The sequence below is a fragment of the Haliaeetus leucocephalus genome, unplaced genomic scaffold, assembly GCF_000737465.1.
Source record: "Haliaeetus leucocephalus isolate CR32 unplaced genomic scaffold, Haliaeetus_leucocephalus-4.0 Scaffold251, whole genome shotgun sequence".
Classification (NCBI taxonomy): Eukaryota; Metazoa; Chordata; class Aves; order Accipitriformes; family Accipitridae; genus Haliaeetus; species Haliaeetus leucocephalus.
Genome location: NW_010972687.1, coordinates 2,980,287 through 2,994,122, shown reverse-complemented (window position 1 = coordinate 2,994,122; position 13,836 = coordinate 2,980,287). Strand labels below are relative to the sequence as shown.

The following is a 13,836-nucleotide window of genomic DNA, read 5'->3' as shown; positions in this document are numbered from 1 at the left end:
GAGTGGCTAATGTAGAAATTCTTCTTTTATATTTTCCTCTAATTTGGCAGTAGAAATAAAAGATGGGGGGGGGAGGAAAAACCAAGACCAACACTTTTAAAATGTTGTAACTCTTGCTTTTTATCATAATAATCACATATCAATATCTCAGTGGACTTACTCTGAACAGCTAAATCTTTTAAAAAACACTTGTGTTTATTTGTCAGTAATGTATGAAATTAAACAGTTCGAAAAATAAAAAGCTGTACTCAGTGGCAAGCAATGCTCAGCCAAAAAGTGTCAATAAAACTGTATTTTTGCAAGGTGAATGGAGGATTGTCTGATATTGGTATTGGGCCAACCACTTACACTTACTGTCAGCATTCAACTAAGCTGCAGTTACAGGAATTTCTGTTGCACAAGTACATGCCTATTGCATGCAGGCACATGACTGTGAGCTTACTGAAGGCTGCAGGCAATGCAGACCGACATCCTAAGCTCTGACATTCTAAGAAAGAAAAGATAAATCCACTGAGAAGTAAGCTGCGATGGGAGCCAGGGGAATTGATCATGACCAGAACACAGGGATTCAGCTAAAGATTACTTCGTTGTCAGACTCGGGAGAGTGAAGAAAAGATTGCTATTTCCCCATAAGCACACGTGCTCTCAGGTATAATTAACATGAAGTGCTAAACTAATCTAATCTGAGCAGAGGTAGGCTGCAGTGGTTGTCCATAAATGTTATTCCATCATCTTAGAAAGCAACTTCTATAAATTGTACAGAGTAATACTAATGTATTCAAGGACTTACAAATATACTGAAGGATATTCAATACCAGTGGAATCAAGGACTATGATTCCTCATCCTAGATATAGCACAAACTTGGAAAATATTTCACAGTTTATGCTATTATCTCAGTACTATAAATGCTCACTAGATCAAATTTCCTTATTCTTCTCCCCTCACCATAAAGAACTGAGTGGAGAAACTGTCTTTCCAATCATGTCCTAGTCAGTCATGATCATCAAGAATGTAATAGCAGAAAAACAAAGGGAAATGCATAGAAAAGCAGTATGATGGAAAATCTAGATCTATATGATCTGTCAGCAAGTATCTTGGTAAAGGGAAAGAATGCATTGAGAAAGGATATCCTCATCACAGGCAATTCTTAATGAATGCTGGTGACACTAAAAAGCTGTAGCGAGGTATCTAAAGTCCAGAGCAGGGGGGACTGGTATGGGGGTATAACACAAGAATACAGAGTGTGGAATTAATGAAGGTGACCAAAATGAGAGACAGTAAAAAGCTTCAACCCAACAGGCATTTTTAAAGGCAGATCTTAAGGAGATACCTGCAAAACATGTCAGTGCGCATACCAAAATGTGATTCTTCAAAGGAAGGTTTAGCATTTAGCTATGCAAGCTGGGTGTTTAGCCCAGCAGCCCTGGCATTCTACACTCTCCTTTGACATAGGGAGTTCAGCCCTAGCTTTGCCAGCTCAACAGTTCATCACTGATAGCGAAACAGTCAAATACTATTCTTCTGATTTATAAACAATTACTTGACATGGCTTTTCTCTAAGCCAATGAGTCATACCAGAAAAGGGCTATACTTCCAGCGCTCTGAGCTGGCAGCAGCTGCAATCTAGGAGTGCCCTCCTGCTATGCCTCCACTCCAGCTGAAACACTGAATTCTATGAAATAGTGTGCACAAAAAATCTAAGTTTTGCAAGCTTAGCTTCACAGATATGGAACAAAACAAGAAAATAAAACTCCCTTCTCCTCCTCTTTCTCTTTACCCTCATTCCTTTAAAAGGTCTATCTTGGATAATTACTAAATATTAGAATTATAGTTAACTAATAAAGGCTTCCAAAGAGTTAAGAAGCAACTCCTTATACAGATATCTCCTGGCAGTCCCTGCATCTCCCTATATTTTGAATTACAACTGCAGGTCAAAAAGAGATGCAGCTGTGAAATGGTCCCTAGAATGATTGCATGTGCTTACACCGACAGACTGAAGGATCACTCATTGCACTGCCAGTCTTCACGCAGGGGCTGTACGAGACATACAGGCTCCCCTGACTTGCTGTGTAACTTCCAGAGTTACAGTGCCACCGTGATTCACTGCACAAATGGCAACTCCTCTTTACTTAAGGAAGCATCCTTACAGTGCTCACATTCCCAATAGTTACATAGTATTTCTGTATTGGTATTAAATATAAAAGGCGCACAATACTATCAACCTAATAATGACAATGGGATATTGTAGGATTGAGCTTTAAATAGTAAACAAAGAAACAAAGTAAAGCATGTCATATTTTAGCATCAAATGGTTCCACAAAAAAAATAGTTCTTTAAAATGCCTGAAAGCTCTCATATTCACACACTAAAGCTATAACAATAAATGATTCCATTTAAACCAGTTGGCCACTGACATGAAATTTTGCACTATTTAATATGTATTAAGTTACTCCAGTAGCTCTACAAATACCTTTACTCAGCTATTTTAATCTACAAAGCATCAGAATGAAGCAACCATCAAAATGATCACACGGCTTTCCATGTGCTCTCTTTGAATGTCTGCTCAAATTTTTCTGGGAAAAAAAATCCAACCCCAAAACTACCAAACATCCTACAAAGTTTGCTATATGACCTGACATGACAGCTGTCCCCAAAAACATTTGTATAAAAAAGTTCAGTCTTTGAAGAATAAACACTCGGTTCTCTTCTACCTCAAAATGCATTTTTAGAGGTGCCATACACAATGCACAAGGAAAGAATGCAGTCACAGCAATAACAAGAAATATTTTGATACATCATAGTGGACAGACAACTTGCATAGCTGCTCAAAACATTACAACTGAAGTCTAAAATAAATGCTTAGTGACTGCTTCGTTGCCTCTTAACAAAACAAGTTTTAGAAGCCTAACAAAAATGCTATCAGAACAAACATAGTAATTTCACGTGAAACATACTGTTAATACATAGAGAGGTCCATCAATGGAATTACAAAGTGTTTTCTTAAGTGCAGCAATAAAAAAGTACTAGTTACGCCATTTCTCCTCTGGAACATCTACTTACATTTTTCTTACGATACTCAACCTGGTACATCCAAAAATTCTCCATCTCAATTTTGGTGTTGTTTGACTCTCAGTAACATGCAACCCACTCCACCTGAGAAACCTTCCTTGCTACTGTGCAGAGGGATTTAGTAACAGAACTTGTAACAGGAGAGGATTGTGTTGCATCTAACCTATCCAGGTCAACCCAGCTGGCTAATGAGTAGCTCATGAAGACAAACATAACTGTCACTAAAACATCTTCAAATACAATCACCTGCTCTTGCTTTATAAAAGCAGCGTTGTTTTATCTTCTTTTAGCAGCAGCTTATCTGAAAAGAGTATAACCTAGTGGGCCACATCATCACATACAAGGCTAAGACAGAGGGGATGAAATGAACAAATACTTTAGCAATGCAAGATTCCCTTAAACAAAAAGCAATTACTTATATGACACTAATGTCCACCTACAGGCTTCTTGGCAGAGGAATGGCAAATATAGTCTTCTTGTACATCAGTGTGGAGGAGACAACCGGATAAAGCAAGGCTTTTCAATTAATTTGATTTTAGTGATAAAAAGTCTTCTGAGAGGTACCCATACACATTAGGTAAAGGTCAAAGCACTATGAAATATTCAGGTCCAACATGCAAGTATAGTCACAAGCACCACCCAGTACAGCACAACTATGGCAGTAAGTCTCTTAGGTTTTTGCATAACTATGTTGTGGCAGAGTATCTACTGTGATTTGAACAGTTCAAATTCTATTCGCTAAAACGTAGACTGAGACCATCAGCATATGTCCATAGCTTTTAGATGGCATAAAGTACCCGTAAAGAACAGAGCTGAAAGCTAAATTTCCTTACAATATAACTAATCATCATTATTGGTCATTGTTGTTTAAATTTGCTTTAACTATAGTGTTAAAGATGGACAGTTTGAAAAAATAAAACAACTCAGAACTATTGTACACATACGAGCATACTGTGACACAATCTATACGATTTAATTTATAAATGAGACATAAGGATGAAACTTAAGTTCGTACTGTAGTTGGGGTGTGATTGTAACTGTGGTGTAACTGCCTCTGCACATACCCAGTGCGCTTACCCATCAGTTTGCTGGGTGGTCCAGGACCTGCCCCCTGCCAACTGGTGCATAGATGATACAACCAATTGCCTTGAGACAAGGTAACTGACTGAACTGTTCACTTCAGAACAACACATTTGACTAATCGCTGTAGAACCTCTCCATACAGGAATTTCAGGCAGCCTCAGAGATTCCCCCAGCAGGCTCCTCCTGTGCATATGACAACTGAGAGGCACAGTTCATCGCTTCAGGGTGCTAACTACCATCCTGGGTAGGGTCTCTGGCTGACCCAACAGCTCCCCCACACAGTATCTGCTGCAAAAATGACCAAACAGTACATGGATAAGATACTTGCCAGTAGTCAACAGAAACTATTCCTGCAGATGCAGATAAGGTCATGTATGACAGCCTTATGTACACAGTTAATGCAGGAAGTGTTTTGTGTGTAGCTTAAGGTAAACCATAGGAATGGATCACACGTGCAAGAGTGGTCATGTAGGATCACCGACCAGCTGTATGTAAGAACTGAGAATGCAATTTGGGGAGTCTTAGTTTGGAGAATCTCCCCTGATCTAGCTGATGATGCCCTGCAAGGACAGAGCCTCTAGCCACTTGCCACCATCTAGACAATGATTCACAATCCCACTTGAGAGATCTGACTGTTCACACGTGTTACACTATGCAAAAGCTCTGAATAAACTAGCTTGTTTAAAACAAACACACTGTCCATGAGTGTCTGCACAACACTGAGTTGTAATTCTTTAGTAAAATTCACTGAAGTTATAAAAATAGAGATTTTGACTTAAGCAGTAACTGTGTACCTCTGTCAAAGTCTTCGAAAAAAGACGCACAGCTGTTACTGTTATATTACTACGTCTCAAATACAAATTAAAAATATACCTAAGAATACATAGAGGTCTAGATCATACACAAAAGTCCAAGTGAGCAAACAATAAATGTAACTGAGCCTGTTAGGGCAAGATGGCCCTTTATTTTGCCCATTTCAAAGAGTCTGTTGGCCACATGAGTCAGTAACAGTAACCACATAGTACCACAGTCACCTTTTGTGAGGTGGTAACTTCTCTTTGAATAAAATCTTAGGCTGTACGGGTCCGTACTGACTCCATCAGATCACACACACATGCTATACGGGTAGGGTCTGTCCAGCAGCACATGTGCTAGATGTAAGGCTGCCAGCACAGCCAGGCTCCTGGTAGCTGGTTCGGTGTTGGCTCTTTCTCAAGTATGGACTTCCTTAGCTGTACTTTCACTTGAACTTGTAGTTCGAATGCAGCTTCATGTGTCAGTCTGAAAAAACTAGTGTGGATCCCTCCTGCATTTTCAAAAGACTTTAACTGTAACAAGTGCTGTTCTAGTTTTCAACAGCACAGAAAAAGTACTCAAAATGGCTTTCATCTTTCAATAATTAAAAAACATAATAAACCAAAACAAAATAATTCAAGGGATTATGTATGCAGTGCTCACTGTAATTTAAAAGCCCGTAACTCATTTGGAGAGTGTTTGTCTTCAAGCAGACTAATTGATAAATTTAAGCTTTCTTCTGTGTGATTGATGAATCACTATCTAGATATTAAAATGCTTTTTGTTTGGTTTTTTTTTTTTTAATGATTTTTGGTTTGAGGCTTTTGGGGCATTTTTTTTCCATATAATTTTAAGACTGTGGTCTTGCATGGATGATGGAAAGATGACCTGTATTCTGTGTGCTCAACCAACAGTTTTAAAAGGTCTGCTCAGAAAAAGAAAAGAATATCTTCTCAATATAAACTCATCTTTATTTCATTTCTTTTCTTTCTCTTTTTCCCCCCCTTAGTTCATCTATGACTAAAACCTGCTTAATTATTAAAAACAGACTTCTCTATTGCCTTGTTAATATCACATTACTCCAGCTGTGGAAAAAGTGAAGCAAACTCATCTCCATGAAAACACTTCACTTCTGGAGTTACCAGAATTGAGAAAATCCTGCAACTGAGAACTCAAAGGATGAAATAAAATACACGTAACTAAAAAGAACAAAGAAGCAAAACAATGCAGCTCAGTTCTGTTCTACCTGAAAGCATTGTCTTCAGCTCTGAATTTCTACTTCACAAATCCAAACCACCCATGTACCTGGTTTTACTTTATATTAGGGTTTATTCTAACATGGCACCACCTCAAGTGTCTGTAGAGGAACCGAGACTCTGAACACCGATGAAAGGACTTTGCAAAACCAAGTCTTGGCATGCAGCAACAAACCATGTCCTGCAGGTCAACAAAACTTGGCTTTCAGATCTATAACCCCAGATATATGAATTGATCTCAGAAAAAGATCAAGGTATTTAGTTCTGAAATGGAGAATTTCTCCCTCCAAAACACTGTTTTCTCCTGATTATGGTTGAAGCAAAGTAGGCAGCCTGCTTCTCTTCTCTGGACATGAGAGGACAGAAATGGTCTTAAAATTGCAGCCAAAAAAAAAAACCTGCTTGAGCTTTTGTGCCTTTTAGTGCTTTTCTCAGCAGATCTCTGTACTTCCACAACTAAGCAAGCCACTATTCTTAAAGCTCAATAACATTTTAGAGATACTGTTTTAGAACTTCCATACAGTTTATACACCAGAATATTTAATTATATTCTGAGATATCTACTACACAAAACTATTCCCTTTTCCACTTCAACATGTGTTCATCCTTAAGTCCAGATCCATCCACTGCATATGTCTTCTATTTAGACCTTTAAACACCACTATTTCTGTGCTTAGCTAGGCACATTCACAGCAGGTTTCTGGTGGAGAATCTGACAGAGAAGAATGATGGGCAAAAGCTACTTAAATGGGATATGGGCCCTCCCTTCCAGTGAAGTAACTGTGTGCATCTAGAAGAACACCTTTTCCTAAAGGGTATCCCCCTCCACCACTAAGACAACTGCGTACCGTAAGCTCCATGCTGGTCTCCAGCTATGAACATTATTTAGTTTGACGTGAACAGGTTCTCTCCCAATTCACACTCAGAAAACACAACCTAACTGCAGTTCCACAGTCTCTTCCATCATAGGTCAGTTTCCTGAATGTCACATTTCTTACAGTTGTGCAGCTCTAGCTGCTATTATATTTGTAAAAGATATCCTCACGAGGCCATATCCAAGTGATGGTTTGCTTTGATTTAAAAAGTTTTCTGATAAACAGATTTTGGAAATATATGTCAATTGTTCATACCTCATATGTGTGGCAAACTTAAAAAAAAAAATCTTACTGGATTTATTCAAAGGACACCGAGAGAATTTTTCGGCTTTTATCAAATACAGAAGTACAACTACCTTCCCCACAAACTAGATGTCCAGATCATCTCTTATTCAAGTGAAAGCATGCATCACTAAACCAGGGTGCACAAGGCACATGACAGCAAATACTCTCCATTGTTAAATATTAAGCAGGTACTTTGGTATGCTATTTATTTATTCACAGAAGTCTGCTATCTGCCTCCTACATCACAGAACTACCAGAGTTTACTACAGTAGAATTGTCCATGGGCTGTGAGCAATTTTCTTTTTTCATCACCTACCAAACATTTCTTTTGAGGAGAAATACATAGGAATGACAGAAACTCCTGGTAGATTAAACTGTGAATAAACCTGGAAACAGGGCATCGTAAAAACAAACAGATACAGTGATCTGTAGCTTTCTTACCATCACAGTCATTGCATGTCCTTCCTAACAGTCCCAAACTATACCCAGCTGCAGGCTGCCTGAATGCTTCTGGATTGTTAGCTTCTCAAAGTAGTCTCTGGACACTTCCAACTGGTATTCTACTCAACATTCTGCTGCAAATGTATCATCCAAATACTCAGCACTGAGGAGTAACAGTTGCTTTCTTGTGAAAAAAGGCAAAAGACGTTGTTGTATTTAATGAGTCTCAACTGCAAATCATTCTTCTGACTCCCTGGCTTCATTGGTCTCTTATGGAGAGCTCCTAGCTAAATAAAAAGTGACTGCTATTTGGATCTAAAGAGGTCTTACCAGTTTCAATATCATATAATTAACAACACAAAATGATTACAAATATTTCCAAGTAAGTTCTATCTCTAAAAGCAAAGTTTTGTCAAAAAACAATGTGAGGACAATTTTCAAAGTAGATCTGCAAAATAACTGAAGGTAATAAAAGTATCCAATCTGCATCACTTATCTGCAACTCCTTGATACTTCTGGGGGAAGAAAAGGGTGTCTGCCTGAAGGTAAAACACTCTCTTTATGTAATTCCTTCTTATTTCAAGGCCAATGTTACAAACCAAACAGAATAACATCTCTGGCATATACGAGTTACACTGAAAAGCTCCTGTCTGAGAACTTTTTTCTTTCTCAAGGGAGACAGAAGAAAAAATCTACATTTAGATTAATGGGCTTCAGCTATATTTTTATTACAATTGATCACTCATGGTCACTTAGTCAACACAACCTAATCTTGCCCAATTTACTGCCAAGCAATTCTAGGAATGCTTTGTTAAAGAAAGCAGACTGTTCATGGGTTGGCATCTGAATTAAAGAATCCAATAAAACAAATACATATCTTATCTTCAGTGAAAAACAAAATTCCTATCCAGTCACAAGTCCCTTTTTTCTATTCCCCTCTATCTGCTACAGATCTTCTAAACTATTTGCTTAATTTACTTCCTCTTTCCAAGAACACAGACTGTCTGTACATCTACAACCATCATTTATCTTTGCACTGAGCTATACTAACTGTCATTATACATCACTGTTTTGATTACAGCCAGCACTGAATATCTCAGTCAGGTTCTTATCTGACAGGCTATGAAAAATCTTGAATGAGAAATTAACTTTTGGTAGAAAGCAGCAACACCTATGTACTTCAATACCTAATGTAAATACAGCCCAGTGGAAACACCTGTTTTCTTTACTATATGAACATACCAGGCTGAGTCCTACCAGCATACCTTAGAAAAGTTAAATCCTGCAAGGTGCAGCAAGATTTTGGAGAGCAGCTAGAGCACATTCATGAAGGACTTAGTGGTCTCAGGATCCCCAGCCTAATGTCACTGAGACCATCATGTTACTAGGTGTTACAATCAGACAATCAGGAGCAACAGGAAGTTCTCTGATACTCCCAGACAATGCCAGTACACAGAAAATATGGTGAACAAAATGTAGAGCAAAAGAGTAATGTGATCTATTTGAAAAAGGGGAGAGAAATAATTACAGTTTTGGGAAATTTTTAAAGAAGTTAAGTTAAAAATAATTGTTTTCCCATGTAGATGGGCAGATTGCTTTAGCCCTCCACGTGACTGCTAATCAACTCTGTAATTTTTGCAATATAGATTTAAAAAAAAAAAAGTTTCAATGAAACTATGAAGAAACAAAAAACCCACCCAAACATACTCATCACTGTGTGTTTCCAACAGTTTTCAAAGGAAAATAAAACCTGGAAGCTACATGTCTCAATCAGCTTCCATGTTTTTTCAGCAACTCAGACACCATGCTCCAAAAATCTCTTCCCATTCGTAGAATACTAGCTTTCATCGTTCTGAAAGACAGATAAAAAAATCAGAAGCCTGTCATAGATCTACATGGCATACGATCTTTTTTCACCATGTGAGTTCCCTTTGCAGAGTTTGAGGTGTTTTGGCTATTTCTGATGTATTCCTAGAACATTACAGTAATTCAGCTTGAAACACCAGACAACACACAAAAAGTTCTATTTTTTGTGTTCTTCCAAAAAAACAAAGGTTACAAAAGGTTTCCACAGCAATGAAGAGGATGGAGCAGATGTTTGCAGTGCAGTTATCCTTGAAGTAATAGCATGGGTCCATATGATAAACTATTTTTGGCCAGTAAATTTAGCCTACCAGTTCTTTTTGTATCATGCATAAAATTAATGTAGTTAACAGTTGTTTATAAGTTTATTTTATTAGAAATGCAGAAACCCCATAAAGCTTCAAGTAAAGATTATCATACAAGCAGCTGGAACCACAAACTGCGAACTGATTCTGATCCAAGCTAAGCCTCATGCCAGAAGTACAGAATTTCAGAAATGCTGATTCTGTAAATCTGAATGATGGCCTTCAATACTGAGGTTGCTAGAGAGTGAATACACTTTACAGTCATAATGTAATATATTGAAGTTTGTAACACATTTCTAGAGCCTGCAAGTGGACAAAAAAATCTGCAACTTTTCTGGAATATGAATGTGATCTATGATACCATCATAAAGAATATTAACAGATTTCTGATGGAACTGTTAGGATTGTTATGTGGCAGAAAATGAAACTTAGAAACCCAGAATTAACAGAAACACACAAGAATAAATAATAGAAGACAAAGTGTTCGGTAGCTATTCTAAAATACCCCATGGCAGTAAAAAATCTAACAGCATTTGTTTCAGAAAAAACAAGTGAAGAGCTTTATGTGACAAATTCTTGTACAGTATAACTGGGGTCAGCAGTGCTTCATAAAGAAAAATCTGGCCCACTGATAATGCACATGCTTACCTCTTACATGCTCTCTGGAGTACAAATTTAAAACACACACAGCACTACTTTACTGAAGGATGAGTCACAGAACAAGAGAACACAATGCGCCCGCCTTCACTGCCACGTATGTCACAAAGGAACGAAACATACATAACCTGAGAGCTGAAAGCTTTGTATACTCACATCTCCATCTAGTGGCCTCTGGTCGTCAGAGTCCCTGGTTGGACTGATGTCCTGCCTCATGACCCAGATAGGCTCCTTAGGTTCATCAGGGGTATAAGGAGAACGGATGGTCCTTGTCTTCACCTCCTCAATAGCCTCTTTAATATCCTTGATGGCGAGTGAAATTGCATCTCTCTTTTCCTTGCTGTACCTCTGTACAGATTCTCCTGAGCTGGGTGTAACTCGAGAACCAGCTGGGAGCTGGCCATTACTTTCATGCCCACCACCGGCAAGAGCATGACCATGTTCCAAACTCTGCTCCGCCTCTGGCATGTCTTCAGCTGCCTTGTCTAAGCTCTGGGAGCTCATGCTCTGCTTCACTTCTGCTACAATCTGATCAATGTCCTCCTCTTGTTCGTAACTATCCATTCTTGGGTAGGGTGCAAACTCTGCCTCCTTCTCAGGGCTGTCAGACTCTCCATCAGACCGTTCATCATAATGGTGAAGGCGGGCACCAAGTGCCTCCTTGCGGTAATTGTCGTCTTCCTCCCTTTCCCGCTCATACTGTTGGATCCCCTCCCTAACATCGAGGTCTGGTGTATCCCCTATCTCCTCATACACATGTTCCTGCAGTCCGTAGTCGGCATAAGGCTCAGCATACTGTTCATCCTCTCCTCGGTGGAAGAGCCGATGTGTGTAGACATAACCTGAGTAGGCTGCATTCATGGCTTCCTCGTGTTCAATGGAATGGAAATGTAAGTGATTGGGCAATGTTCGATTATGAATGGCCTCGCCATGCTCAGCCTCGGCATTCTCCGTGTACTCCTCAGACTCAGGCCTGTACTGCACTGCATATGCGCTCTCATCCTCATTTTCCTGAACTCTCTCTGTGTCATAACTGTCCTCCACTGTGGCTATCACATCCCCTTCTGCAGTATCCGTGTGATTGTGGAAACCACTCTCAGTGCTGGCTGACCGAGCTAACATTCCTTCCTCCTCCTGCCCAGACAGGCCCCCTTGGCTGCTGTTTGTATGCCTTGAGTAGCGAGTTGCATACCGCTGTTCCTCTTCCACCTCAGAGTGCTCCAGGTCAGCCTCCACTGACTCGTTCACTGCTCCTTTTGCTGGCTCTTCACTTACCTCCCCCTCAGGCGGTCCAACCAAATGGTTCATGGCAAGTTCTGGTGGGTAGGTCACTTATTCTATTGACATTTTGTCTATCACAGCTGGAAAGAAATAAAAAAAACCTCTGACGTTACTCTTAAAAAAAGGTGGAGTCAATAAACAAAAGCAACAAAAGGCACCCTTCCCCAGCAGACAAACATTTGACTTCATCAGCTCTGAAGTTGGATGATAGCCAGCACAACAGTATGACCTCCCATGCAAATGATCTCCAACAGCAACAATCAACAATGATCCCTTTGCAGACTGCACTTCTCACTTCTATGGACAAATTCTTTGTGGAAGAATCATTTCCAAGCAACTCCTTGGAGATGCTTCTATGGACTGCTGTGGCATTTCGATGATGTTGGTAGGTGCATGTTAGAACAGGTAACTTTTGCCAGGGGCTCAACCATGGTAGAGATATGACAGAAATATTCCACCTTTGCTCCATTGCTCTCCCTACAGCTCACTAACTTGGTGCAAAGGAAGGATGCTGTAACGTAAAATGACAGATTCAGTCCCATCACAGGTGCCTGCAATTGCTCAGATACATGACAGCTATGCATACCACACTTCTTCAGTATGGTACTTCAAGCTGAGCTAGTCACCCTATGCCCTTAAAAAAAATCATTAGAAATAGAAATGCACTCTCAGGGTATCTGAAGCACCTGTTCCTTTTCCCTAGAGAAGCACATGACAGCTAGATACAACACAGTTACCTTCATGGTAAGGTAATACGTATCTATAATCACTTAAGATGGCTTCTGCAGCAAACATCTTTCCTAAAACATGAAGACATTACTAATATTCATAACCATGACCACACTGAGACTACTGAGGCATCTTAGCCTTGCTGACTTTGAGTAAAAATCTCAAAAGATGATATAATTACTAGCGAGTTCTGCCAATAATAATAAATATGCAGGCCACAGAGACAGGTAAACTCTGTAAGAATACAGATTAGCTTCTACAAGTTTCATAGAGCAAACAGGCCTATCTACCTCAGAAGGTTTCATTTTTTATGTAGTAGCTTCAGCTATTTTGAACCTTGTCCTATGTTTTAAAAATGTAGTGTCATAAAAAGGACACCTTATGTCCTTTTAGGTCCCTAAGTCAAAACCACATATACATAAGTAAAATACAGCTCTAGCCTGTGACTTATTGGTAAGTACTATAAGAAAAGGTCCCTGCTGGAAGACTTCTAACTTGAAGGATCTATAAAAGTATGTGTCAATTACCAATTAAAAAACTAACATGAATGTAAAATAGAACTGGCGCCAAATTGACTGAACTGAGACAAGGAGGCTCAGGTGACACTTTGCTGACTAAATGAGCTCTGTGCAAAAGTGTAGTGGGAAAAAATTTCTGTGATGAGAAAGCAACAGTAATTTCAGTTGCCCTCTATGAGAAAGCTGACAGTGAGGCAAGGCTAGGTGGGAGTTACTTGTGCTATACTTCCATGGCAAATCTAGTGGGTGCAGCTTCCAGCTCACCAAACACTCCTTGTCTTTGTCACATGTAATGTTTTAGCCTTTAAAACTCAGAAGTCCTTAAAAAAAAAAAAGGAAACAAAATACATCTTGGCCCTTGTTCCAGACAGATCTATTCATTTTCAGAAAAAGTTCATACATAGCTTTTACAAATCTAGCATCTGTGTTTAAGCTCTAAGACTTGCCTTTCCCACCCTCATCACAAGGGAGAAAAATGTATATCATACAGTATATAAAAAATGCAGTTGTAAAATGATAGCTAATAAATCACATTAACTGAACAGGTAAAGAAGTTCTACACAAACTACTCCTTTTTCAAAATAACTATGAAAAAAATCAGTTTGTTTTTCCAGCTAAAGAAGGTATGTTAGTAAGAAGCCTTTAGTGACAAGGTAAGGTCTTTTCCAGCTGAGACTT

At 39.1% G+C, this 13,836-nt stretch overlaps 1 protein-coding gene across 1 annotated transcript in view; it reads right to left on the bottom strand.

The window, feature by feature from the left end:
• The window catches only part of APBA1 (amyloid beta (A4) precursor protein-binding, family A, member 1), a 38,663-nt gene extending 26,679 nt beyond the window's left edge, over nt 1-11,984 (bottom strand). The window contains exon 1 of the mRNA XM_010568612.1: nt 10,787-11,984. Coding sequence (XP_010566914.1) covers nt 10,787-11,938 — 1,152 coding nt within the window. The 5' untranslated portion in view covers nt 11,939-11,984. The remainder of the gene's footprint in view (nt 1-10,786) is intronic.
• Nucleotides 11,985-13,836: the final 1,852 nt, after the last annotated feature.